The following is a 26,785-nucleotide window of genomic DNA, read 5'->3' on the forward strand; positions in this document are numbered from 1 at the left end:
GCTTAGTGGTTAAGGAGTTTGCCTGCAAAGCTAAAGGACCCAGGTTTGATTCCTCAGGACCCACATTAGCCAGATGCACAAGGTGGCGCATGTGTCTGGAGTTTGTTCCCAGTGGCTAGAGTTCCTGGTGCATGCCTATTCTCTCTCCCTTACTTTCAAAAAAAAATAAAGACAAAAATTGGATTATCTCCATTAGCTCTGTGCTGCCTTCGGGGCCCTAGAGCTGTGGCATCCTGAAATGAGCAGTCCCCTCTTTGTGAGGCCTGAGCCAGTGAAGCTGTGAAGAGTACTGAGGCTCAGTGCCCTCCTCCCTGGCAGGTGCTGCAGCACATGAAGGCCGCGCAGGCGGATCAGGAGCGAGAGCGGCAGCGGCGGCTGGAGGTGGAGCGAGGTATGTGGCATTCCTCCTGGTCATCTTCCCTGACCTTACCAGTCAGCACAACCTGCCTCAGAAGCTGGGGTAGAGGCAGCGCTGTGGGCAGGTAGACGGTATCATCTTACAGCTGACAGCTCTCCAATCTGGGCTTGTCCGTGAGCAACTGCTTGTCCTTTGTCCCTGCTTGGAAGGCAAAAAGGCATCTTTGTTTTGTTTGCTCATTTTTATTTTGTTGTTGTTGTTTTTTTGGAGGTAGGTCTCACTACAGCCCAGGCTGACCTGGAATTCACTGTGGTAGTTTTAGGGTAACCTCAAACTCACGGCAATGCCTCCTATCTTGGCCTCTCAAGTGTTGAGATTAAATACATGTGCCACCACTCCCGGCTCAGAACCTGCTTTTCTTCGCTCTGCATCTTGGTATCAGATCTCATGATCTCATGGCGGGCAGACTGCTGAGCTGCTTTCTGGGGTCTGGGGTCTCCCTGGGTGGGAGAAGAGACATGTACAGTACGGACCATAGGCAGCCCCTGAGCTCACCACACCCAAGTTACAACTGTCCTGTGTGCTCAGCCACTGTGGCAAAACACACCACACCATGTTCACTCTAGTCCCTAGTGGCTGGGTGTAGCATGTTGTTGGCATTCTCAGTGCCTGGCTGGAATGTGGAGCTTGTTTGTTTGCAGGGAAGTGGCGGAAAGCCACTGTCCTTAGAGTACTACCATTCAACTCCATTATGGCTCACCCAGGCTTTTCTCCCTTAACACGTATTGAACCACTATTCTGTGGCTGTCTGGCTTTGGAGATATGTATTTCAGGCTTCTAAATAACTGACTGGGAAATGCATTTTTAGAACCCAGTAATTTGGAAGTTGGGTACTACAATTTTAAACATACTTGAGCAGTTGTGTAAATCTGAGCAATCTTGAGTTACATAGACTCCTGAGTTAAAGTCAGAAGATGACTTTGGAAAACTGTTAGTGTAACTTTTTAGAAAAACATCGCTTGGCCGGGCGTGATGGTGCTTGCTTTTAATCTGAGTACTTGGGAGACAGAAGTAGGAGGATCACTGTGAGTTCAAGGCCACCCTGAGACTATGGAGTGAATTTTAGGTCAGCCTGAGCTAGAGTGAGACCCTACCTCAGAAATAACAGCAGCAACAAAAAATGCATTATCACTGACTTTAACTGTGCGAGTGCATGTCCTCACTTTCCCTGCTGACCATAGCGTATTCGTTTCCAAAGCCTGGGAAGACAGGCGTCCCATAGAATCAACATCTTCACTGTGTCTTCTGACAGCCAAGTCTAGGAGGCTGTTAATTGCTCTGCCTTCTGTGCTTGTCATTGTTGTTTGGTGACAAGATCTTACTGTGTTCCCTAGGCTGGGGTCAAACCCCCAGGCCTGAGTGAACCTCCCATCCCAGCCTCCTGAGACCACAGATGCATGCCACTGTCAGGTCTTCTCTGCCTTGTGAATTAGTATAATTCTAGAGGAATATCAAACTGAGCACATTTTTATTTATTTATTTGAGAGAGGTAGTGAGAAAGAGAGAGAATGGGCACACTAGGGTCTCCTGCCACTGCAAACAAACTCCAGAGGCTTGCACCATGGGTTTATGTGGGTACTGGAGAATCAAACCTGTGTAGTTAGGCTTTGCAGGCAAGTGCCCTGACAGCTAAGCTATTGCTCTATCCCCAAAAGCTTGTTTACTAGGGAAAGCCAGGCTGGCCTTCAAGTCATAAGGTAACTAAGGTTGGCCTGGAGCAGGTGATCTCCCTCAGCCTCCTGAGTGCTAGGATTGCAAATTTGAGCCAGTGTACCTAGATCCTTTTACAATCTGTATGTCCCGTGGAAAAGGGGAAGGGCAGCTGCATCCACACTTGCTCATGCAAGCTGCTGGCAGGCTTGTGTGAGAGGAGTTGGTTGTTGGCGTGTTTTCTTACAGAGGCGGAGAAGAAGCGTGAAGCCAAGCAGCAGGCTAAGGAGGCGAGGGAGCGGGAGCTGCGGAAGCGGGAGAAGGCCGAGGAGAAGGAGCGTCGACGGAAGGAGTATGATGCCCAGAAAGCATCCAAGCGGGAGCAGGAGAAGAAGCCCAAGAAGGAAGCCAATCAGGCTCCAAGTAAGTTTGCCCTATGGTGTTAGTGTGCGGCAGAGGCAGCGTGCAGTGTACAAGAGAGATGGTTTCTGTGCACTTCTGTGCCTGTGTTTTGGCCACTGTGTCTTAACTGAGTACTGGGGAGTTTCTAGAACGGTAAGTCTCACTTTCTGTGGGGATGAGTTTCTGAGATCCCTGAGACGCCAGAAGACTGGATGTCAGGTTCCACTACGAGGTCTGGGTGTGTGTGAAGGAGATGGTGTGACCTCTCCGTCAAGCCAGCCTGGCTGTGTTTTTCAAGTCAAAACAGGTCACTCTGCTTGAACACTGAGTCACTTGGCCACATTCAGGGAGTCACATGTATACAGGACACATGTGAGTGTTCTCTACTGTTAGTGGATGAGGTAGCTCCATGTACAGGGAGGCTCTGTACCTTCTCTGTCACAGGGGCCCTGAGGGAGAAGCACTGAGAGAGGAAGGAGAAGCAGCAGAGAGGGTGCTGGCCTGTGTCCCTATTCCTGCTCAGTTTTGTCTTGAGCAAATCACCCAGTGTCACCATTTTTTGGTGGTTGTTGTTGAAACTAGAGAGTTTACGTACCTGCTCCAGGTAGTGGTAAGAATCAAGTGAAAAAGATGATAGTGATCTTGACATTGTGGATGCTCAGTCATGTTCTCAGAAAATTTGCCCAAGCTGGACATGGTGATGCACCTCTAAAATCCCAGGACTTGGGAGACAGAGGCAGGAAGATCTTGGGAGTCTGGGGCCAGCCTGGTCTACATAGCGAGGTCTAGTCCAGCCAAGGCCATATAGTGAGATCCTGTCTCAAACAAAGCAATACAAATTTTTGCCTAAAGATCTCGCATATATTTGGTTTCTCGAGGTAGGTCTCACTCTAGCCAAGGCTGTCCTGAAATTGACTGTGGAGTCTCAGGGTGGCCTCAAACTCACAGCACTCCTCCTGCCTCTGCCTCCCAAGTGCTGGGATTAAAAGTGTGCGCCACCACTCCTGACTAAAAGCCAATTTCCCCCCCTTATTATAAGTGTAATGAAGCTGGATGTTGACACATACATGTAATTCTAGCACTTGGGAAGTAGAGGCAGAAGGGTCATGAGTTAGAGGCCAGCAGTGAGACTGCCTCAATAAAAACAGGGGGAGAGATGGCTCAGTGGTTAAGGCACTTGCCTACAAAGCCTAATGATCCAAGTTCGATTCCTTCAGTACTAGCATAGAGCCAGATGTACAAAATGGTGCATGTATCTGGAGTTTGTTTACAGTGGCTAGAGGCCCTGGTGTGTCCATTCTTACTGTCTGTCTCTTTTTAACTCTCTGCTTGCAAATAAATAAAAAATATTTTAATAGGGCCAGAGAGATGGTTCAGTGGTTAAAGTGCTTGCGTACAAAGCCTCTCTCCTTGTAAATAATTTTTTTTTTGGGGGGGGGGTTCTTGGTAGGGTCTTGCTGTAGCTTAGGCTGACCTGGAATTCACTATGTTATGTAGTGTCAAGGTGGCCTCAAACTCATGGCGATCCTCCTACCTCTGCCTCCCAAGTGCTGGAATTAAAGGCCTGTACCACCATGCCCAGCCCTGTTTTTCCTTTTAGTATTTTAAAAAAGTATTTTATTGCCGGGCATGGTGGTGCACACCTTTAATCCCAGCACTCAGAAGGCAGAGGAAGGAGGATCGCCGTGAGTTCGAGGCCACCCTTGAGACTACATAAGTGAATTCCAGGTCAACCTAAGCTAGAGCAAGACCCTACGTTGAAAACAAACAAATAAGCAAAAATTGGTGGGAAGAGGAGGAAAGGAAAAGGTAAGTTCAGCACAGCAGCATAGTGGATTTAGGGTATGTGTATGGGAGCAGCTGCTTGCAGGTCTGTGTTGCTAAATCTGCCCACTTTACTGAGTTCTCTCTTCTGGTGATACTGGCTGAAACCCTTGCCATTATTTGCCCTGCACTCTGGGCTTTCTATTGTTTTTTCAATAAGTCTCCTTAGTTTTTTGTTTGTTTGTTTTATTTTATTTGGAAAAAGTGAGGAGAGGGGGAAGAGAATGAGCGGGCCAGGACCTATTGACACTGCAAACAAACTCCAGATACATATGTCTGTGCATCTGACTTTACATGGGTACTGGGAAATTGAACCCAGGCTGGCAAGATTTGCAAGCAAGTATTTTTAGCTGCTGAACTCTCTCCAGCTCTCAAAAAAAAAAAAGAGGGAATATATACATGTATATGTGTGTCCAAAATCTCAGAAAAAGAAGCTGGGAGTGATGGCACACACATTTAATCCCAGCACTCAGGGAGGCAGAGGTAGGAGGATCACTGTGAGTTTGAGGCCACCCTGAGACTACATAAAGAATTCCAGATTGGGGCTGGAGAGATGGCTTAGCAGTTAAGCGCTTGCCTGTGAAGCCTAAGGACCCTGGTTCAAGGCTCGGTTCCCCAGGTCCCATTTAGCCAGATGCACAAGGGGGCGCACACATCTGGAGTTCGTTTGCAGTGGCTGGAAGCCCTGGCGCGCCCATTCTCTCTCTCCCTCTATGTGTCTTTCTCTCTGTGTCTGTAGCTCTCAAATAAATAAATAAATAATGAACAAAAAATATTTAAAAAAAAAAAAAAGAATTCCAGATTGGCCTGAGCTAGAGTGAGACCCTACCTTGAAAAACCAGGAAAAAAAACCCAGTCATCTATAATCCTCAAAATTCCCAGTAGTAAATCACCAGTTAAAAATGGGGTATATATATGTTACCTTCGAAGCTTGCTGTTTTGTTTGAAAAAAAGGTCTTGTATAGCTCAGGCTAACCTGTGATCCTCATGTCTTAGCCTTCTGAATACTGGGATTACAGGTATGAGCTGCTTGGCTGGTGTTTCTTTTTATGTAGCCCTATAACACCCTGTGTATCTGAGGATAATCTTGAACTTCAGGATCCTTCTAGCTTCCAAGTGCTGGGATTACAGGTGTGCAACACACCAGTTTTATGGAGTGCTGGGGAGTGAAGTCGGGTCTTCATGTGTACTAGGCAGGTACTCTGCCCACTGAACCACATCCCCAGCCCTCTTTTATTATTATTATTATTTTTTTTTTTTTTTTTGAGACAGGGTTTTGCTATATAGCCCAGACTGGTCTTAAACTTGTGACCAATTCTGTTTCAGCCTTCCAAGTGCTGGAATTAAAAGTGTGTGCTAACAACCTATCTTACATTGCATTTTATAAGTAGTAACATTCATGGTATTAGTAAATCTGGCCTCTTATTTATATATATATTTATATATATCCAGACAGGTAGCACTTTATCCCTCTGAACACCCCTGATGATTACTAAGAATGGAGAATCCTGGGGATTGTTCTATAGGAGGCATGTGGATGGAATTCCAATTTTGAATGTAGTCCCTTGGAGGCCTCCCGATTGCAACTTTTACGTATGGTGTTCCTAAAATGTCCACTCAGGGCTCGAGGAGTGAGTGATCTGCATGGGGTAGACTCCCAGTGGTACAGCTGGTCTTCTCAAACTGACTAAGCTTGTTTTTTCCCTCCAGAATCTAAGTCTGGCTCTCGTCCCCGCAAGCCACCCCCCCGGAAGCACACTCGCTCCTGGGCTGTTCTGAAGGCGCTGCTGCTGCTGCTGCTGCTGTGTGTGGCAGGCGGGCTGGCGGCGTGCCGGATGACCGCGCTGCAGCAGCAGCCCCTCTGCACCAGCGTGAACACCGTCTACGACAATGCCGTCCAGGGCCTGCGCCGCCACGAGATCCTCCAGTGGGTCCTCCAGACCGACTCCCAGCAGTGAGCTTGTCCTCAGCACCGCTGCCTCCCAGTCTTGGAGCTTGGATTCCTATGGAATTGGGTTCTGCTGGACACAACCTCTTTTTAGCGTCAGACCTACCTGCCATCATCAAATGGCTGCCGATGGGTACTTGAGACCTCTCCTTTGTAGGACTTCCTTGTTCCTTAGCCAGGGTTCCCTGGTGGAACGCGGAGAAATGGGAGGTAGGGAGGGTTACCTGCATGCCTAAAGGAATAGGCTTGGGGGTGGGGAGAAAACATAGCCTTTTCTAGTTATTATACAAAGCTGTGTAAAGGCAAGGTTTGTTTCTACTAAATGGTCAGCTGTCACTGCATTTATACTTTTGTATGTCACAAGCCCTTTCTTTCGCTCTTCCCTGGGTAGCCAGGACAGATCAGGAGGCAGTGTGTTACTTGGGACTATAAGGCCACCATACTCAGCAAACCCAACCTAAATTGGGGTTTATTTCCTTTACGAACCTAAGACATTTGAGCATTTTTAACCATATCAAAACTGGCTGTTAAAGGAGCAAGTGAGCCAGGACTCGCCTGCGGTCCTCTAGCTAGTCTGAGGCAGAACTCAACTTCACTCACTCCCATGGTCTTCCTTCTCCGTGATGTCATTTGGTCTCCTTTATAATGCTGGACAGAACAGAACTCATACCAGACTTATGTCTCAACCAAAGCGTAGCCTCTCTCAGTATACATAGATTCATGGCTCACAGACAGACCTTATGCCATCAGGTCTTGGGCAGCCCCTGTGGAGTGCTGCCTCGGCTAACGTGGCTTCTGCAATATGGCAGCACTCCCATCTCCTTCCCTGGTTTTAGAGCATTAACTCCCTGATAGCCAGGAAGCACTTGGTGTGACAAAATACCTCAAAGGCAACCTGAAAAACTCAGCTGCAGAGAACAGGTTGAGAGTTGGCTGTAGACCTACAGCAGAAGGGAGGAAGGTGCAGCGGGACTAACGCAGCACGGCGGTGGAGCTGCTAACCTAGCACAGGTGAGGACGGCGCCATCCATTCTGGCTGCTGCTACAATCACTCTGTGGCCCCTTTCCGTCATCTTTTCACAGCAGCCAGGTGAAGGGATCAAAAATGACTGTCTTGGTGCTCATTTGCTTAAAAATTCCCAATTGTAAGCTCCTTGCTTCTCCCTGGGGGAGCACGAGCCTGTGACAGTTCAGAGATAGAGTGTAGCCCCAATGGCCCATCTGCATAGGCCTGCCACTCAGAACTGACCTGACACTGGAAGAAAGGACTTTGTTCTCTCCTCCCCGAGATAGCTCTGCCATGTAGGTCTACACCTTACTCAGAATCACTACGCATTCCTTTAGTCTTCCTCCAAGCTCCAGAGCCATTGGTACAGATGCTTTATTGAAACTAAACACACAGTACATACGATGACGTTAGGAAAACGGAAGTCAGCTTACTCTCAGTTCCTTGGCTGGTTGAGGCAGTTCAGTGGCTGAGCCTAGTCAAGCCAACCCGCAGGCAAGAGTTCACTCTGACTTCGAGATTTGATGCTGATTCTTTTGGATTTCTACAATTATTAAATCCATGTCTGAGTGGTCTGTCTTTCTCCTTTGTGTTTTGAGGGCTGGCTGGGGCAGGATCCGGGTGGTTTCTATACCGTGACTGGGAGAAAACCAATAAATGCTGGTATCTCAGCCTTGGGCCCTGAGTTCACAGGAGAAAAGTCACAAGGAGAAAGACTGGTGGTCCCCATGCTTGAGGGTCCTCGGTGTTCTCACTGCTGTCATCTTATCCCTGTGGACAGCATCAGTCAGCACTGTCTAAGGAAAGATCTGGCTGCATTGTGGTCATCTGAAGGTAGATCTGTCTGGACAGCTCTGGCCCGACACGACGGGAGGTGGATGTCACACCCTCCCCACGGCGCACTTGTATGTCTGCCAGCAAATTTTGGCGTTCTTGCTCTGAAAAGCACCGCCGATAAGCCTGGAAGTTGAAAATGACCTCTTAATGCCACACCACTCACCCCTAGCTAGCCCTTGTCCGTAAGCCTGGGACAAGGGATGAACCTGTCTTCCCTGGGCCAGCCAGTCCACACTGCTGACCTACAAGGCATTCCTGGTCCCTCGATGTTGTCTATGGACCTCCCCTGGTGGGGAACGGGGCATTGGGTGGCAAGCCCTAGGGGAGCAAACCTGCACAAGGAGCCGTGGCGAAGGATAGGCATCCACGATGGCACTGGCTGTTTCCAGGCTGACTCGGTTCAGCTGCTGAATCTGCCTCCTCCAGACCAGTGCAAGTCCCCGGCCAGTGCGGTCCACCTTCGCCCCCCCAGCCCAGTCGCTCTCCAGGCAGAAGGAGAAGCCGCTCTGATCTCGGAGCTTCCTGCAAACAGCACCGTCGGGAAGCTGAGTTACTCCTACGGCTGCCCTATCAGATGGGGCCTGCAAAGCTCTGTACTGACCTGGAGATCAATATGATGTTTCTCTGGCTACTTGAGCCTTCAATAGTTTGAGATCTTTCACTACTTGTGAGCAGTGTTGGTTGCAGATTCCCTTAAAAACTGTATCTAGTCCTTTTCATTAGAAAAGGTACCAAATTGTTTTGCTCAGGTTGAGATGGGGTTGTATGGCCCAGGGCTAGGCACAGGGGCCTCGTATCAGGCAGTTTCAAGTCTGTTTCTCACTTGCAGGGAACATAAGTCAACCTTAGGTCTCAATCCCTTGAAGTATAAAGTAAAGCACTTGGGAGAGAAAAAAAAAAAAGGCACTTGAACAGGGTTGTCCAATTTTTTTTATTTTTAGGTAGGGTTTCACTAGCTCAGGCTGACCTGGAATTCACTATGTAGTCTCAGGATGGCCTGGAACTCATGGAGATCCTCCTACCTCTGCGTCCTGAGTGACATGCACCATCATGCCTGACATTTTTTTTGTTTTGTTTTTTGAGGTAGGGTCTCACTCTAGCCAAGGCTAGCCTGAAATTTACTATGTAGTCTCAGGGTAGCCTTGAATTCATGTGATCCTCCTACCTCTGCCTCCTCAGTGCTGGGATTAAATGTGTGCGCCACCATGACCCTCAACTGTTTCCTATTTTTAAGTTCTGACTACAAGTATTGAACTAAGTGGCCTAGCAGTTTGCTTTGCTAGGGCTCATTGCACTGTGATCTGACCCGTAACCCAGCATGGACCTAGAGCACACACACTTGCCCCTCAGTTAAAGAGAATATTTTACAAGGGCTCGAGTTTGAGGCTCCAGCCAAGAATCCCCTCAAGAGACAATGGCTGGTAACAGACTTGAGAAAGGAACATTTTCTTTTGGCTTTAGGAATGGAAAAGGCAAGACCCAGCAGGGGCTTGCTAGTGTACTCACTTGAAGGGTGTTTCTGCCACAGCCTTTGTGAATGCGCAGGTCAAGTCGGCCAGCTCTTTCCAACTCTGCACAATCCGAGCCTGGGCCTCTGTGTGCAGCTGCAGATCCACCAATGCCTAGAAACCCCAAAGCAACCGTAGAGTGGAGGGTAGAGGCCAGATGGAGGCCGTTCTCACTGCTGCACCTCAGCCTCTTGGTTCTTTTAGTTTTTCTCCTACTCAGTGCTAAGGGAGAGAGCAGTGCCAGAGGGCCTTTTATGCCCAGTGGGAGACCTGCTTAGACAGAAGTGAGCTCTTACCTCTTCCATACGTACCCTGGACACCATGCACCCTGTGCTGGGCTCAGGTCTCTGCCGCTGCTTCTCCTTAGGCTGTTTATTTGCCATTCCCTGTTTCTTTCTCCTCAGAGGATTCTGAGTCCTGGAATATGGGGGGGGGGGGGTCAAAAGGACATTTTCAAGCTAAGCCCAGACATTAAGTAACTCAAGCTGAGCAGCACATCCCACCGGGCTTGTCAGTCACCTTTTTTTGCAGAACGCCTGGTAACAGGTGAATAAACACCCTGACAGGCCAGGGGCCGCCCCCTTTTGACACCACTACTTCCAGGGCACATCCAAACCTGAAGCATCCCTCCTGGTCCACAATCACCAGTGACAGTGCTTTCCCCCCTGTCCTTGCCATGACGTCGGTTACGAAGCCCTGTAGTGTCTCCTTTCCTTTCTCACCACTTCCCGGACCTCCCTGTGAGAAAGGGCGGTCATGTTAGCTCCTGGATGAGGCCAGCTCTCTTGTTCCCTGCATCGTCACCACCCCCGTGCCCCCCCCCCCCCCCGTGGCCCCGCACACCTGCTTTGAGTTGTACACCATGGACACAAAATCCTTTGTCAGAAGCAGCACCAGGAGTGTTGGCTCTTCCACCCAGTCCTCTCCATCCTGCCAAAAGGCCCAAGGACAGACAGGGAGGAGGGAGGTTGCCACGTTGAGTTCCTGTGACGGGCTTGGTCTGCGTGCAGGAACTGCGTGTGTTGCAGCAAGAAGCACCCACCACCCTTGCTCCTGCTCCTCCCCAGCCCCCAGTGTGCCATGCTGGTGCACTGCATCTAGGAGACAGAGTAAGAGGTGCGGACATTAGAGCGTGTAGCTCCGTTGCGGGTCGCCTCCTGGTACATGAGGCCCTGGGTTCCATGTCCAGCACAGGAACAGAGAGAAAACTAGTCAGCTGAAAAAGGCTGAGAAGCAACTGCCAATTATTTCCATGCATTTTTGAATAAGAGGAATAAAGAGAAGAAATAAGTGACTGACTTTGAAGGTGGATGCTGAGAGGTGAACGGGTGACTCTTACAAACACATAGGCATCCTTGAATGTCAAAGAAGAATCATAAGGAAAACTGTGTACACCACTTCCTGGTCATTAGAGCTGGGGCTTAAAACAAACAAAAACACACGGGCCACCTTTCCTAGAACTCAGGAGGCTGCAGTAGGAGGATCTCCATGAGACCAAGGCCACTTAGGGCTAAAGAGTGAGTTCCAGGTTAGCCTAGAATAAGACCCTGCCCCCCCCCCAAAAAAAAAACCCTTTGGGCTGGAGATTTGAACTCAGTGGTTAAGGCACTTGTCTGTAAAGCCTAACAACCCAGGTTAGGTTCCCCAGTACCTATGTAAAGCCAGATGCACAGGGTGGCATATGAATCAAGTTCTTGCAGTGGCTAGAGGCCCTGACATACCTATTCTTTCTGTTTGCAAATAAAATAAGCATATTTAAAAAAAAAAAAGGAAACAAAAAACAACAATAAACATGGAGTCAGGTGTGGTGGCTCATGCCCCGCAATCCCAGTGCTTGAGAGGTTGAGGCAGAAAGATAAGGAGTTCAAGGTCAACCTCTGGTACATACAGGTTTGAGGTCAGCCTGGACTATAGAAGACTGGCTAAAATAAATAAATATATCTAGGGTTCAGTTAAAGCCATGGCTGCTTTGGGGCCAACCACCCTGCAGTAACAGTTCCACGGAGTGATTGGGAATAAGACTTTTGCAGAATTTTCTGCCTGGGCCCTTCCAAGCAAAAGCAAGACTCCTACTACAGCAAGGTGCAGGTGGCAGAGGCTCTGGGTTCTAGTTCCAATGTGGTCCTGACTCACGCTTTTAACTTCTCTGAAGCCATTTCTCTATCTGTGATGCACAAGCATTCCCACCTTACAGGACAACTGTGACTGCAACACAAGACAAGATGCGGAAGTGCCCTGGAGGATCGACTGCTCTGTGAACATGAAGTTTTGCTAACAATCCCATGTAAAAAGTGTGGGTAATGGCCCTATGTTACTGAGAAAGCTAGGAAAGCAAAATCAAGGAAAACAAACATCTTCATGTTTCATTTCTAAACTCCCGGAAAGAGAGGTTGATTATCTGCATTCACAGACAGGTGTGACAGGTACAGGAAGCATGGTGACCTGCGGAGCCCAGGCTGGAGGAGGAACATGTACCATGGGCATACTAGGTGCCCATGAAGTTACCTCCTTACAGGGGACAAGAGGGATGAAACAATGTCCTCATTTTACACCAAGCAACTGATGCAAAAAGACACGTGATAACTTGCTCCGAGTTTGGTAATAAGGCTGGGATTCAGAGAAAGCACACCTGCCTCGTTCCAAATCCCAGCTAGAGAACTAGCCGTCTGCCCTGGAGCTCCCGGGCTACGTGATCCTGGGGCCCTTAGCTAAGGACCTGGTGGAGAACTGGAAGGAAAGGGAATGAACTCAGGGTGCTTATTTTCCCGAATCCTTGCAGTAGGATCACCTGGGATTTGCTACACCCTCTACTACAGGTCAGAGCTCTCTACAAAAAGTCACTCTCTCTCGATTCCTCTCCTGGATTCTGCTAACCACTTCCTGCCCATCCCTCCAGCTTTGGGGATGATACCAGCTATGCCAGTGGGCCTCAACTATGGGCCATAGAACAAATTTATCCTGTTTCTCTAAGGGGGGAAGGGGAAGGAGGGCCACCAGCTAGAAGCCCCTACCTCCACCAGCCCCGTCCTCCTCCTCCACGTGACACTGCACGGCACGGCCTGCGCTTCAATCGCACAGCAGCACTCCATGGACTGCAGGGCTCCGAGGAGCTGTCCCCCACCTTCCATCTGTAAGAGCGCTGTAACACACCAGGAAAGGCTGGTCAGCTGGGAGTCGAGGAAGCGGAGGGCCCGGCTCAGGGTGAGGACGGAGGTGAGGAGGACCTGGGTCCAGCACCACCGTGATGTGCTTGAGGCATTCCTCTGGCCTCTGGGCTTTCAGCTGGTTGGCCAGGGCTGTCTTCTTCTCTTTTCCCTGTTGTCTCGGGGTGCTTTTCCTCCGATGTGCCTGTTCCTGCTGCTGGCATTCCCGAGACCTTCTTCTCTGGACCTTCTGGCCATGCCTGGCTCTCTTCTGGGGTAGGGGGAGGTCAGAATTTGTTCTGGTCACGGACAACTCATTGCTCTGGGGCAGGCACGTGGACTGGTAGGCTGGAGGCTGATGGTAGAGGTTGTCCAAGATAGAGTCCTGGTCACCTGCTGCTGCCTTCCTCTCTGAGGTGCCGAGTGAAATGTCAGAAATCTCTGGACATGGCTGCTTCTTCCAGTCACAAGATGCACTCTCACTATTTTGATGACCTAGAACAGTCCTAAGGGGGGAGCTCCACTCCTCGGGGCTCGGCTGCTTGCTCGTCAGAAACTTACACGTAAGCCTCTCAGCCAAGGGAATGAAGAGCTCTTCACTCTCACTCTCACTGCTTAGCACTCGCACGGGCTCCGTGTGGGTGAGAGTTCCGGCTGTGTCTGGGACAGATGACACATCTTTCAACCCCGGCGACGGGGGACAGGAGGCCTCAGAACCTGAGGTGTCGACCACTACGATCCTGCCCTCCCTCGGAGGCTTACTCCTCTCGGTGGAAGATGGTTTTCTCTTCAGAAAGGTAAATGTGGGCAACTCCTCTGAGTCACTCTCGGAGGAAACCAGTGAGAGTGAGGACTTGGTCAGAGCCATCAGTACATGCTGCCCAGTCAACTGGAAAATGGAAAGGGATGAGATACATGGTGACATCAACGCAGTCCACTAGATGTGTTCATATAGCCAAGTTTATAAACATAAATACGAGGAGTCGGGCATGGTGGGGCACACCTTTAATCCCAGCACTCCCTAGGAAGAGGTAGGAGGATTGCTTTGAGTTTGAGGCCAGCACCAGGGACTACAGTGAGGTCCAGGTCAGCCTGGGCTAGAGTGAGACCCTGCCTTGAAAAAAAGAAAAACAATAAATAAATGTGAGCTAAAGAATCAGAGAAATAGAACATGCCCTACACATACAATCTGGCACTCCAAACAGCTACCCTGGTAGTCTTCAAAGGATCCTCCTCCAAATCTATCCTAGGTCAGCAATATAATAGCTATCACCTAACTTTAACGCAGCACCAACAAAATTCAACCCTACCCCCTTGTTAATCCCTGCATTAGATATGGAGAGCTGCTTTGTTTGTTTGTTTGCAATATATTTTAGGGCTGGAGAGATGTCTTAGTGGTTAAGGTGCTTGCCTGAGAAGCCTAAGGACCAAGGTTTGATTCTCCAGGTCCCATGTAAGCCAGATGCACATGGTGAAGCATGCGTCTGGAGTTCATTTGCAGTGGCTAGAGGCCCTCCTGGCATGCCCATTCTCTCAAATAAATAAATAAATAAAAATTGAAAAATATATTATAGGGCTGGAGAGATGTCTTAGCAGTTGAGGCCCTTGCCTATAAAGCCTAAGGACCCATGTTCAACTCTCCAGATCCCATGTAAGCCAGATGCACAAGGTGACACAAGGGTGCAAGGTCGCACGTGTGCACAAAGTGGTACAAGTGCTTTAAGCACTAAGCTAGCTCTCCAACCAAACCTTTTTTTTTTTTTTTTTGAGGTAGGGTCTCACTCTAGCCCAGACTGACCTGGAATTCACTATGTAGTCTCAGGGTGGCCTTGAACTCATGGCGATCCTCCTACCTCTGCCTCCTCTTCTGCTGGGATCAAAGGCGTGTGCCACCACGCCAGGCTAAAGCATTTGTTTTTGAGACAAGGTCTCATGTAGCTTAGGCTGGCCTTGATCTTGCTATGTTGCCAAGGATGACCTTGAATTTCTGATCCACCTGCCTGTACCTCCCAAATGCTGTGATAACAAATGTTTACCACACTCCTGGCTTGACATAGACATCTTAAGTCATCTCAGAAAATCTGACATATAGGCAGGAAAGATGGCTCAGCAGTTAACGTCTACCAGCCTAGGTTCAATTCCCCAATACCCATCTAAAGCCAGATGCATAAAGTAGTGCATGCATCTGGAGTTTGCTTGCATTGAAATGGCAAGGGGTCCTGGGATGCCCATTCTTTCTCTCTCTCAAATAAATAAAAATATTTGAAAAAACTTGGACATATCATTTTAAGATGTAGTTTGGGGGCTAACAGTATAGCTGAGTGGCCCTATGCTTGCTTAGTATGCACTGAGTGTCATAGGTTTTTTTCCTCAGTACCACAAAAATCATACCGATTAGTGGGTTTTAGTATATTCATGTTGAGAAACCACCATTATCTAATTCCAGGACAGATTTTTTTTTTTTTTTTTTTTTTGAGGCAGGGTCTCAGTTAGCACAGACTGACCTGGAACTCAACTGAGAAGCCCAGGTCACCCTGGAATTCATGACAATCTTCCTACTTCAGCCTCCCAAGTGCTGAGATTACAGACATGAGCAACTATGCCTGACTTAATTCCAGAACATTTTTATTATCACAAAAAGAAATCCTATATAAGTGGGTCCTATTGGTCCACAACTGTAATCTCACCACTTGGGAGTATAAGGACAGCCTGGTCTACAAAGTGAGTTCCAGGCCAGGCAAGACTATATAACAAGATCCTGTCTCAAACAAATCAAATTGCCTAAAAATCTTGAAACTACAGTACTTCTTTGTTTGGTTAGTGTGTGTGTGTGTGTTTTCAAAGTAGGGTCTCACTCTAGTGCAGGCTGGCCTGTACTTCACAGCAATCCTCCTACCTCTGCCTCCTAAATGCTGGGATTAAGGGCATGTGCCACCACATCTGGCTCAGTTTCTTTAGTATAATATCAATAACTTTATAGATTTGTTAAAATTAAAGGAGGGCTGGAGAGATGGCTTAGTGGTTAAGGCACTTGCCTGCAAAGCCAAAGGAACAGGTTTGATTCCCCAGTATCCATGTTCATTTACAGTGGCTAGAGGCCCTGGTGAGCCAATTTTCTCTCTCTCTCTCAAATAAATATATAAAAATATGCTTTTTTTTTTTTAAATCAAATGAGCATGCTGGGCGTGATGGCGCACGCCTTTTAATCCCAGCAGTCGGGAGGCAGAAGTAGAAGGATCGTCGTGAGTTCGAGGCCACCCTGAGAATATCCAGTGAATTTCGGGTCAGCCTGGGCTAGAGTGAGACCCTACCTCGGAAAACAAAAACAAACGAACAAACAAAAAAAAAAAATAAATGAACTGGGGCTGGAGAAATGGCTCAGCGGCGAAGGCGTTTGTCGGGAAAGCCCGACGTCTAGAGTCCGATTCCTCACTACGCACGCAGAGCCAGGGGCAGTGGCGCACGCGTCCGGAGCTCGTTTGCAGCGGCTGGAAGCCCAGGGGCGCCCCAGGGGAACGTCGCCTCCGGTCCCCGCGCCCCGCGCCACCCCTGACCCAAGGAAAGCCCCCAGCTTGCGCGGCTCACCTGCACCTCTCCCGCCGCGCTTTCAAGCGCAAGCACGACCCGGAAGTCGAGATCCCTGTAGCGGAAGCGGGCTTCCAGGACCGGAAACGAGGGGGAGCCAACCATGGCGTCGGCGGTGCTCGCGCTGAGCACGCGGGCAGCAGGTAGCCGAGCCTTGCAGCCGCTGCGGGGTGGACCGCGGGCGCGGGAGCGTCCCCGTGGAGGACCTCGGGTGCCGGGGCAGGGCTGCGGGCCACGCGAGGGGTGGAGGGGCCGCCTGCGCCACGTGACGCGCCCCGGGCGGGAGAGAGGCGGGGGTGGTGGGGACGAGCGCTGGCGGGCAGCTCCGGGTGCCCGGGGATCCCTTCGCCTACGTACAAGACCCAGTTCAAACAGTTAATCGAGGGTTGCCGGGCGTGGTGGCGCACGCCTTTAATCCCAGCACTCGGGAGGCAGAGGTAGGAGGATCACCGTGAGTTCGAGGCCACCCTGAGATGACAGAGTTAATTCCAGGTCAGCCTGGACCAGAGTGAGACCCTACCTCGAAAAACCAAAACAAACAAACAAACAAACAAACAAACAAAAAGTTAATCTAGGGTCGTGAAGCCCAAGGACCCCGGTTCGAAGCTCGGTTCCCCAGGACCCAGATGCACAAGGTGGCGCATTTGCGGTGGCTGGAGGCCCTGGCGCACCAATTCTCTGTATCTTTCTCTTTCTCTTTCTCTCTCTCTGTCACTCTCAAATAAATAAAAATAAGCAAAAATAAGGATTTTTTAAGTTAGTCTAGCCTTGCGTGGTTGCGCACGCCTTTAATCCCATCATCACTCAGGAGGGCACAGGTAGTATCGCTGTGAGTTCGAGGCCAGCCTGAGACTACAAAGTGAATTCCAGGTCTAGGCAAGACTCTGTCTTAAAAAAATAAATAAGAGGAGGCAGGCTGGAGATGCAGCTCAGTGATGTGCTGGTTTGGCTTGCTAGAGCTCTGGCTATCTGCAGATAGATAGATACGTAGAGAAAATAATTCAGTTGGGGCCAGGCATGTTGGTACTTAAGATTTTAGCAGTCAGGAGCCTGAGGTAAAAGGATTGCTTTGAGTTTTAAACTAGTCTAGACTAGATAGTGAGTTAAACCACCCTGGGCCACAGAAAGAAAGGGAGAGAAGAGAAAAGCCAACCAGGTGGAAAACTAGACTAGTATAACCCTGATGAAGGCTTCATTAGCAAAGATGTTACTGGTGGTGGCAGTCATTTTGGAGGGAGACTTAAAAGAAAGGGATGGGGGGATGGAGAGATGGCCTAGCGGTTAAGCGCTTGCCTGTGAAGCCTAAGGACCCCGGTTCGAGGCTCAACTCCCCAGGACCCACGTTAGCCAGATGCACAAGGGGGCGCATGCGTTCTAGAGAGAGAGTTCGTCTAGAGAGAGTTCGTTTGCAGTGGCTGGAGGCCCTGTTGCACTCATTCTCTCTCTCTCTTTGCCTCTTTGTTGCTCTCAAATAAATAAACAATAAAAAAAATTTTTAAAAAAAAGAAAGCTATGGGAACTGTGGCTTTTCTCTGAAGACCCTGGCACAGTCCTCATATCATGTCTGGGAACCCGAGGCAAGGACAACCGCATACACGGGCTTGTGGTGCAGCAGGGGCTTCCATGTTGGTGTGACTTTGAGGTCATTTTCCCTTATTTTTATTTTTTTTAATTTTTGGTTTTTCGAGGTAGGGTCTTTCTCTAGGCCAGTCTGAACTGGAATTCACTGTGTAGTCTCAGGGTGGCCTCGAACTCATGGCGATCCTCCCACCTCTGCCTCCTGAGTGCTGGGATTAAAGGCATGTGCCACCAGGCCTGGCTCGTTTTCCTTTTAAAAATAAACATCACTGAGCTGGAGAGATGTCTTAGTGGTTAAGCGCTTGCCTGTGAAGCCCAAGTACCCCAGTTCAAGCCTCGATTCCCCAGAACCCACGTTAGCCAGATGCACAAGGGGCCACAAGCATCTGGAGTGCTTTTGCAGTGGCTGGAAGCCCTGGCGCACCCATTCTCTCTCTCACTCTCTGCCTCTTTCTCTGTCACTTTCAAATAAATAAATAATAAACAAAAAATTTTTAAATAAACATCATTGAGCACTTTGTGATGAGAGAGGAGAGGTCAGATTCAGTGTATTGATCTTGGTTGGATCTCTGCCAATGGGTTTTGAGAAGAAAGCACTTTTCTGGAATGGCCTGCTGCCCATGGAAGCCACCTCTGACCAGTTGCCCTTCGGGTAGTGAAGTGGTGTGCAGTGGTAGGTGAGTAGCTGTGGAATTGGTTGATGAGGCCCCGAAGCAGAAGCCTCCCGGAGTGTTCTGTTTCAGAGCTGTCTGAGTCTGTGATCTGGCCCCTCCCCAAGGGGTGAGGCGGCCTGAGTCTGAAGCAGGCAGCTCTGGGGTGTCCTGCTGGCGGCTTCTGTTTCTGCCGTGTTTGTTTCTCCTCAGGAGGACAACTGGGTCAGGATTCAGAGCACATGATTGGTCCTTCACCCCCGTTTATAGTCACTGCTTGCTCTTCCTGCCACCCGCCGCCCCCCCCCCCCCCATGGACAGTACAAAGAATGAATTGCCCCTTGTCATGGGAGAAAGCCAAGGGTCTTCCAGGCATTCCCTAAAAATGAATGCACTTAGCATTTCTGCTCTCCTCACAAATCTTTTTTGTTTGTATGTGTTTATTTATTTATTTATTTATTTGGTGGTTTTTTCAAAGTCTGACCTGACCTAGAATTCACTATGTAATTTCAGGGTAGCTTCAAATTCGTTGCGATCCTCCTACCTCTGCCTCCCAAGTGCTGGGATTAAAGGCGTGCACCACCATGCCTAGCAAGATTTTTTTTTTTTTTAAAGAGGCAAGAGAGACAGACAAAATGGGTGTGCCAGGGCCTCCAGCCACTGCAAATGAACGCCACATGCATGTGTCACCTTGTGCATCTGGCTTTGTGTGGGTACTGGGGAATTTAACCTGTGTCCTTAGGCTTTGCAGGCAAGTGCCTTACTGCTAAGTCATCTCTCTAGCCCCTGAACAGTATTTCTTCTTTCTCTCTTTTTTTCCCGAGGTAGGGCCTCACTCTAGCCCAGACTGACCTGGAATTCACTATGTAGTCTTAGGGTGGCCTTGAACTCACGATGATCCTCCTATGTCTGCTGGGATTAAAGGCATGCACCACCACACTCAGCTGAACAGTATTTCTGTTTCCTCTGCAGTTACTGGCCTGTTGTGCCCCACACCAGCTACAGCTCTTGCTGTCAGATATGCATCCAAAAAGACAGGTGGCAGTTCCAAAAACCTTGGTGGAAAATCACCAGGCAAACGTTTTGGCATCAAGAAAATGGAAGGTGAGGGTGTGCCCGGGTTTGCACGTCCCAGCTCCAGCGCCCACTGCCGCTCGTGTGCAAGCGCTTGGTCCCGTACTCTCCCCTCAGCTCACCACGGCCCTTGGCTCCACACTGAAGGGGCGGAGGAGATCTGGGGAGGGTCAGGAGCCCCAAGGAAGAGTGGCTGGATGTGAACCATAGCCATGCAGCTAGAGGAGGCTGCTGGGTGGGGGTGTGGGTGGGGGTCAGGGTGGTCAGGCATTCTTTGTGCCTAGGAGTTGTTGCCAGCCAGGGGTTGGTTTAGAGGTTGGTGCACAACGATAGGCCTCCATGTTTTCTTAGCAGTTTGCTAGGCTGAGCTCACCTGTGGACTTCCCTTCTAGGTCACTATGTTCATGCTGGCAACATCCTTGGGACTCAGCGCCAGTTCCGCTGGCACCCAGGTGCCCATGTAAGTTGCTCTGTGGCCCCCCTTTTTCTTTTCTAGGACAGTGGTCCCACAGACCTAACCACAGTAATAGTAGTGTCTGTTGCATCTGTCGGTGCTCATTGGTGTGCCATGGGTCCTGCCAATTCCTATGCCCATGTTGTCTCTTGCTCCTTACCAAGTCCCTGTGAGGTGGGTGTGCTGTGCTGCAGTTGAAATGCCAGTCTTAAACAGTGTCACAGCTGGGCTTTGCCTACTATTAGGTCAAAGCGTCCTCTGCCTCACTTTCTCTTCTGTAGGAAATGGAAGCGGGTTATATAATGTGATATATGGGGCATCTGCAGCTGCCTGAGAAACAGTGTGCTTAAAATACAGTGATCTTAGAGGGGGAAGGGGTATGATGGAGAGTGGATTTTCAAAGGGGAAAGTGGGGGGAGGGAGGGAATTACCTTGGGTTATTGTCTACAATTATGGACTTGTCAATAAAAAAAAATACAGTGATGTTTTAAATATTTTAAAATTTTTATTTATTTATTAGAGTCAGAGAGAGAGAGAGAGAGAAAGAGAGAGAATGGGCACCCCAGGGCTTCCAGCCACTGCAAAGGAACTCCAGACACGTGTGCACCCCCTTGTGCATCTGGCTAACGTGGGTGATGGGGAATTGAACCTGGGTCCTCTGGCTTTGTAGGCAAGCGCCTTAACTGCTAAGCCACCCTTCCAGCCCTACAGTGACATTTGTTTTGTTTTGTTTTTTGAGGTCTCATTCTAGCACAGGCTGACCTGGAATTCACTCTGTATTCTCAGGCTGGCCTTGATCTCATGGTGATCCTCCTACCTCTCCCCTTCCAAGTGCTGGGATTAAAGGTGTGTGCCACCACACCCAGTTTACAGTGATCTTTTAAAGGGGCAATTCTTACTGATAGCACGTTTTGGATTCTCTAGGTTTATTTTATTTTTATTTTTTTAGGGTGTGGGGTTTGAGGTAGGGTCTCATTGTAGCCCAGGCTGACCTGGAACTCACTTTGTAGTCCCAGGCTGGCCTCAAACTCAGTGATCCTCCTATCTCTGCCTCCTAATTACTGGGATTAAAGGCATGTGCCACCATGCCCAGGTAATTCTCTAGTTTTAATAAAGGAGACATTTCTCTTTTGTTTTTTAATTTATTTTTTTTAATGTTTTTAATGTATTTTATTTATTTATTTGAGAGAGAGAAAGAGGCAGAGAGAGAGAGAGAATGAGCATGCCAGGGAGACCAGCCACTGCAAACAAACTCCAGATGTATGTACCCCCTTGTGCATCTGGCTTACGTGGGTCCTTGAGAATCGAACTGGGATCCTTTGGCTTTTCAGCAAATGCCTTAACCGCTAAGCCATCTCTCCTGACGTTTCTCTCTCTCTCGCTCGCTTTTTTTTTTTTTTGGTTTTAAGAGGTAGGGTCTCGGCTTTGACGTTTCTCTTTTATGACTCAAAAGGAAATTTTTTATTTTACTAGAATCAAATCAGTAAGCATATTTTCTTTGTTTTGTTTTGTTTCTGAGGTAGGATTTCACTCTAGCCCAGGCTGACCTGGAATTCACTGCTTTCTTCCTACCTCTGCCTCCCAAATGCTGGGATTAAAGGCATGTGCCACCATGCCCAGCAATAAATACATTTTCTCCTGTTAAAAATAATGATAAAAATAAACAAAAAGGCAGGCATGGTAGTACTTGCCTTTAATCCCAGCACTCAGGAAGCAGAGGTAGGAGGATCACTCACTGTGAGGCCACCCTGAATCTACATAGTAACTTCCAGATCATCCTGGGCTAAAGTAAGACCCTGCCTTGAATAAGAAAAAAAAAGGAAAAAAAAAATATATATATATATATACACATACACACACACACACAAGAAAGTGTATATGAAACTAGTGTTTAATATGACAAGTCTAGTATTTTTGTTTGTTTTTGAAGGTAGGGGCTCACTCTATCCCAGGCTGACCTGGAATTCCCTATGTAGTATCAGAGTGGCCTCAACCTTGGTGATCCTCCTACCTCTGCCTCCTGAGTGCTGGGATCAAAGGCGTGCGCCACCATGCCCGGCCAAGTCTAGTATTTTCTAAGTCGGGTTGCAGCAGCTTCTGGACCTGGTTGTGGGATCTGTCCAGTGTGGCTTCTGACCAGCTGCATCAACATGCTGCTGTCAGCAGTGCTGTGGGATCGAGCAGCCACCAGGACTGGCATTTTCTTTTTCCTCTTCACTACTGGCTGTCCAGTGGGGTCAATAATGCAGCAGTGGTAAAGAAGTGCCAAGCAGTGAGAAAGAGGCCCCAAGACAGCTCTGTGAAGCTGCCCGTCAGCCCAGGCTTTGACTGCAGGAGTGTGGGCTGAGGCCCTAGGACAGCCCCGCTGTCTCCCTCAGTGGGTGTGTTGTGTGTTGCAGGTGGGATTGGGGAAGAAAAAGTACCTGTACGCGCTGGAAGAGGGGACTGTCCGCTACACTAAGGAGGTCTACGTGCCCAGCCCCAGCAACGCGGAGGCTGTCAACCTGGTCTGCAGTCTGCCCAAGGGTGCTGTGCTCTACAAGACTTTCGTCCATGTGGTTCCTGCCAAACCTGAGGGGACCTTCAAACTGGTAGCCATGCTCTGAAGTCTTGTTGAAGCCGCTGGACAGAGACTGGAGTCCTGGTGACAGGAGAACGTGATTGCAGAACCCAAGGGTCAGGATGACAGCAAGCTTCCAAGGAAGAGGTCTGCTGGATGTGACTTCGCAGGATCCCTTGTGAAGTGACTGCTGGAAAAATGTTGGAAGATCTGACCTGAATAAAGCTAGCTGAAGCCACAAGTCTGCCGCTTGGTGACACACTTGGACGGGGCTGCTTACTACAGCGTTGGGTGTCAGTGCCTGTTTCTCTGTCGTATGCATGAGAACAGTGCTGAGATATATACCTTATTTATTTATTTAAGAGAGAGAGGTTAACATGGTGGCCATGCCTTTAATCCCAGCACTTGGGAGGCAGAGGTAGGAGGATTGCCATGAGTTTGAGGCCACCCTGAGACTACATAGTAAATTTCAGGTCAGCCTGGGCTAGAGTGAAGCCCTACCTCGAAAATCCAGAAAAAAAAAAAAGAGAGAGAGAGAGAGAGAAAGAGAAAGAGAGAATGGGCATGCCAGGACCTCTTACCATTGCAGATGAACTCTGTATGCATGTGCCACCTTGTGCATCTGGTTTACATGGGTACTGGGGAATGGAACCTGGGTCCTTATGCCTTAACCACCAAGCCATCACTTCAGCAGTAGGTTTTGAGGTTGCTGAGCAGCATCCTCTAAAAGGGAGGGAGGAGAGTTTGTGCTCCGGGCCGCCACTGCTGCTTCTCTCTTGGGCCTCGTGGGCGTTGTGGCCAGGGGGAGGTGCAAGAGGAAGCCGCGCCGCTGGGTTGCTCTCCTGCTCTGCAGGCCGAGGTGGCCAGTTGCAGCCCCCCCCCCCCCTACTGCGATGGTGACATGGTAGCTCCACACCCCAACAGCCTTCATGAGTTCGGGGAGGGGCGCTTGGGAGACAAAAAGGTTCCCTTCCAAGAAGCCCAGTCAAACCCCTCCTGCCCTGGAGTAAGAGGCTCCTGCTAATGGACAGGCAGAGTAGTTGGCAGACTGGCTTCTTCTGGCTCACCTGAAGAGCTAAGACACGCTGTGATGGTAACTTGATTTGATCAAATTAAACAGCAACAAAATATCTGGTTTCTAGGGTCTTCAATAAAGGTCCAGAGTGACTAGGGGTAGGTCTCCACTCCCTGACCTCAGGCCTAGCTTTGAGTGGGGATGGGACAGGAAAGAAATCACAGTACCTGGGTATGGTGGCACACACCTTTAATCCCAGCACTCGGGAGGCAGAGGTAGGAGGATCACTGAGTTTGAGGCCACCCTGAGACTACATAGTGAATTCCAGGTCAGCCTGACCTAGAGTGAGACCCTACCTTGAAAAAAAAACACCAACAAACAAAAAAAAAAAAGAGAAGGTCACAGTAACTAGGATGGTCTGGCAATAGTTGGAAGTAGGTGATAGTGGCTACAGCCTCAGGAATTCCATGGGAGGACCTTGTAGAGAGAGGGCACAGTTCTGTAGTTCTGCCTTGAACTTGTCACCTGGTCGTCTCAGGGCGTGGCCCTGCATGCATTCCTTACGTCCACAGATATTTGGCCAGGGTGGCCTGGGGCTGTAAAGGTTCACTGTGTGGCTGGTACCATGGCCAGCTGAGCTAGTCTATAGGTAGCAGAGATTCCTGAGGCCTGTCTTCAAGGCTCTCCACTACCCAGTCCGGGTCCCTGACGAGATGGGAAATGAGCATCTTCTCCCTGAGCAGGCCTGGTGGCTGTTTCTGGGATGGGTGAGCTGAGCCGTGGTTGGGTGGGGTACAGGCAGTGACCTTAGGGCTATAAGGCTTGGTAGCAGCTGGAAAGAAGAGAAAGCAAAGGCTTCATCCAGTCATTGTCCTCCCTCTATGTTCATATGTCCTGCATCTGTCACCTCTTTCCTACCCCTGTGACAGGTCCTTCCTAGAAACAAGTTCCTTGGACATCCCTGACGGGCCTTCCCCGGGCTAGATTTTGCCCTTCTACAGAGGAGCAGGACCTGTGGCCAAGCCCTGGGGTTTTTGTAGTCTTTTCTTCATCCTGTCAAAGCAGCTCTGATCAGGTATTTTCTGGAAGAGAGTAAGAGAAAATCTCAGTTCTCTAGGGAACCTAAGGCCAGAGCTGAACGGTCACTTCTGCAGCCTAAAGCCTCAGGTGCTGTGCAGTCAGCTGGTCGAACCTGTCACTCAGCTGGGCCCAGGAGCTGGCTGCCACAGGGCAGCCTCACATGGAAACCTTTATGAGGGAGGGGGGCACGCACTGCTGTTCCCAGCCCCCTCCCCCCACCCCGTTGAATGGAGTGTAAAGCCAGGAGCCCCACATTCCTTCCCCTCCAAGAAGCCTCTCTAGGCTTCTCAAAGCCTCCTCTGAATTCTTTCCAGTCACCGAACCGCCACTGCAGGTCCCTTGCTTGTCCTTGCAGGACGGCAGCACACCCGAGCGCCCCACACCCCCTTCAGCAGAGCCACAGATCCTCCTTTACCCCTGGACTCACTCCTTCGCCCTGGCAGGACCCCTGTGGGGTGAGCTGTGATGTCGGGGTAGGGAGGAAGAGCCCAAGCCTGAGAATCAAAGGTGAAGCTGGGATACTAGGCTAATATGCAAGAGTAGAACCCCAACACTTTCTTGTCCCCAGTGCCCCATTTGCCATTCCCGTAGTCCTCTCTACCAAGTCCCAGGCCCTCAGCATGTCCCCACCCCTGTCCTGATTCAGGTTGGAGGATACAGCACTGATCAGAGCAAATCAGAGCAGAGGCCTTTTTTTCTCAGAACTGGGGTGTGGGCCTGCAGGCAAGGGCTTGCTGGGGAGATGCTTACGTACCGTACCGGTTGGGGTGGAAGGACCTGGCAAGCACGGAGGATCTGGCAGCTGGGGGCCTGGGTGGCACTGGAGCAGAAGCAGCAGGATGACAGCCTCAGGGACGTAACTCCCATCCCCAGAGGCTCAGCCAGGACACCCAGGCCTGTGACCACGCATCCATCTGCTTGTGAGTGGGAAGGACCCAGCTTGACAGACAGACAGACATGGGTAGCTCCCTATTGCCACTGCATGAACTCCCTGGATGGAGAGGAGTGGCTTCATCCATGTCTTCTTCAGCGTGGGGAAGGAGTGATGTGTATAAGCAAGATATGACAAAGGGACAGACTCAAGCAGATCCAAGGCAACGGGAGTAACCTTAATACGGCAGCCTGACTCATCCCCCGTTACCCATCCCCTCTCCTGCTGGCACAGACTGGCAAAGCAGAACCTGGTCCAGGCAGGGAGGAGACTCAGGTCGCAGACCGTCAGACACAGCATCCTTCGCAAGTGGCTCATGATGAGGCTGGGCTTCTGGCCCATAGGGAGGGCCCAAGGGTGCATCTGCTCCAATCTTTTGACTTTGAGTGGCAGAAGGTACTTATCAGTGGCCATGACTCTGGCTCGGAGGCTGTTGCCCATGGCACTGTCTGCATACAGAGAAGCAGTCACATGGAGTACCAAAAAAGGGCATGGTCTTGAGGGCAGCCAGGAGGGCCTCAGGACTGGCCTTCCCCGGGGACCACCCCACCCCCACCCCCACCAACTCTGGTCCAGAGCATTGACCACCGTCAGGGCCTGTTGGCTGTGAGCAGCTTTCTGAGGTCCCGCTGTAGATGGCACACCCCTTTGCGTGCCTGGCAGCCACAAGGGCCCTTCCTCCACCTTTGGAAGTGGCTGGTGGGAACAGGCGAGACTTCTGCTAAACCTGACAGACAGCCAGGGGAGCTCCAGCAGCCCAGATCTCCACACTTCTCAGATCTCCTCCCATCTCCACTTCCCATTGGCCCAGGTAACTTGGCTCCTGGAACCAACTGGCTGTCCTCTGGTCTTGGCTCCCACCTCTAATGGAAGCCTGGTATCCATGGTCACCCTGGGAACTGGGCACATAGGCCACAAACTACAAAAGCCTCTCTTCCCATGACCTGGCTCTCTTCGTCTTTCTAAGGCAAGCATTGCCCAGCTCAGTGACAGCCTGCTGGAGCTGCTTCCCACCCACCCCCCCCATCCTGCCTGGCCTGAATCCTGATTTTAACTCCAGGGATCTTGTCAGGGACTATTTCAAAGAAACTTCAAAAGCCCAGGCGTCAGGCTGAGCTAACC

The 26,785-nt window shown here is 49.9% G+C and overlaps 3 protein-coding genes across 6 annotated transcripts in view; 2 read left to right on the forward strand and 1 right to left on the reverse strand.

The window, feature by feature from the left end:
* Lrrc59 (leucine rich repeat containing 59) overlaps positions 1–7,823 on the forward strand; it is a 20,746-nt gene extending 12,923 nt beyond the window's left edge. Inside the window, exons 5-7 of the mRNA XM_004655573.3 lie at positions 319–391; positions 2,318–2,491; positions 6,005–7,823. Coding sequence (XP_004655630.2) covers positions 319–391; positions 2,318–2,491; positions 6,005–6,252 — 495 coding nt within the window. The 3' untranslated portion in view covers positions 6,253–7,823. The remainder of the gene's footprint in view (positions 1–318; positions 392–2,317; positions 2,492–6,004) is intronic.
* Eme1 (essential meiotic structure-specific endonuclease 1) lies at positions 7,582–16,395 on the reverse strand. Of its 4 annotated transcripts, none has more exons than XM_045158149.1 (9): positions 16,322–16,395; positions 12,818–13,625; positions 12,605–12,732; positions 10,437–10,523; positions 10,210–10,331; positions 9,890–10,010; positions 9,592–9,707; positions 8,418–8,607; positions 7,582–8,208 (listed from the first exon to the last, which is right to left on the reverse strand). In XM_045158149.1, exons 2-9 carry the CDS (start codon positions 13,602–13,604, stop codon positions 8,032–8,034), a joined length of 1,728 nt encoding a protein of 575 aa, XP_045014084.1. In that variant the 5' UTR covers positions 13,605–13,625; positions 16,322–16,395; the 3' UTR covers positions 7,582–8,031. The 4 variants fall into 4 exon arrangements, with proteins under 4 accessions (XP_045014084.1, XP_045014085.1, XP_045014083.1 ...); XM_045158150.1 differs by lacking the exon at positions 16,322–16,395 and adding an exon at positions 13,740–13,759; XM_045158148.1 differs by lacking the exon at positions 16,322–16,395 and having other exon boundaries at positions 9,905–10,010; positions 12,818–13,778.
* Mrpl27 (mitochondrial ribosomal protein L27) lies at positions 16,339–22,878 on the forward strand. Its single transcript, XM_004655570.2, has 4 exons — positions 16,339–16,464; positions 19,522–19,653; positions 20,016–20,083; positions 22,477–22,878. Exons 1-4 carry the CDS (start codon positions 16,425–16,427, stop codon positions 22,681–22,683), a joined length of 447 nt encoding a protein of 148 aa, XP_004655627.2. The 5' UTR covers positions 16,339–16,424; the 3' UTR covers positions 22,684–22,878.
* Positions 22,879–26,785: the final 3,907 nt, after the last annotated feature.

Source organism: Jaculus jaculus, chromosome 9 (assembly GCF_020740685.1).
Source record: "Jaculus jaculus isolate mJacJac1 chromosome 9, mJacJac1.mat.Y.cur, whole genome shotgun sequence".
Taxonomy (NCBI): Eukaryota; Metazoa; Chordata; class Mammalia; order Rodentia; family Dipodidae; genus Jaculus; species Jaculus jaculus.

What these genes read in the sequence shown, in the direction of transcription:
- Eme1 (XM_004655572.2), bottom strand. Translation starts at nt 13,661, where the DNA reads ATGTCACCATGTATCTCATCCCTTTCCATTTTCCAGTTGACTGGGCAG. An exon ending in GACCAGGAGGGATGCTTCAG is followed by an intron (nt 10,011 to 10,209) that starts GTTTGGATGTGC and finishes CCCATATTCCAG; the next exon opens with GACTCAGAATCCTCTGAGGA. An exon ending in CGCCACGGCTCCTTGTGCAG is followed by an intron (nt 8,209 to 8,417) that starts GTTTGCTCCCCT and finishes TTCAACTTCCAG; the next exon opens with GCTTATCGGCGGTGCTTTTC.
- Mrpl27 (XM_004655570.2), top strand. Translation starts at nt 16,425, where the DNA reads ATGGCGTCGGCGGTGCTCGCGCTGAGCACGCGGGCAGCAG. An exon ending in TGGCATCAAGAAAATGGAAG is followed by an intron (nt 19,654 to 20,015) that starts GTGAGGGTGTGC and finishes CTTCCCTTCTAG; the next exon opens with GTCACTATGTTCATGCTGGC. An exon ending in GCTGGCACCCAGGTGCCCAT is followed by an intron (nt 20,084 to 22,476) that starts GTAAGTTGCTCT and finishes TGTGTGTTGCAG; the next exon opens with GTGGGATTGGGGAAGAAAAA.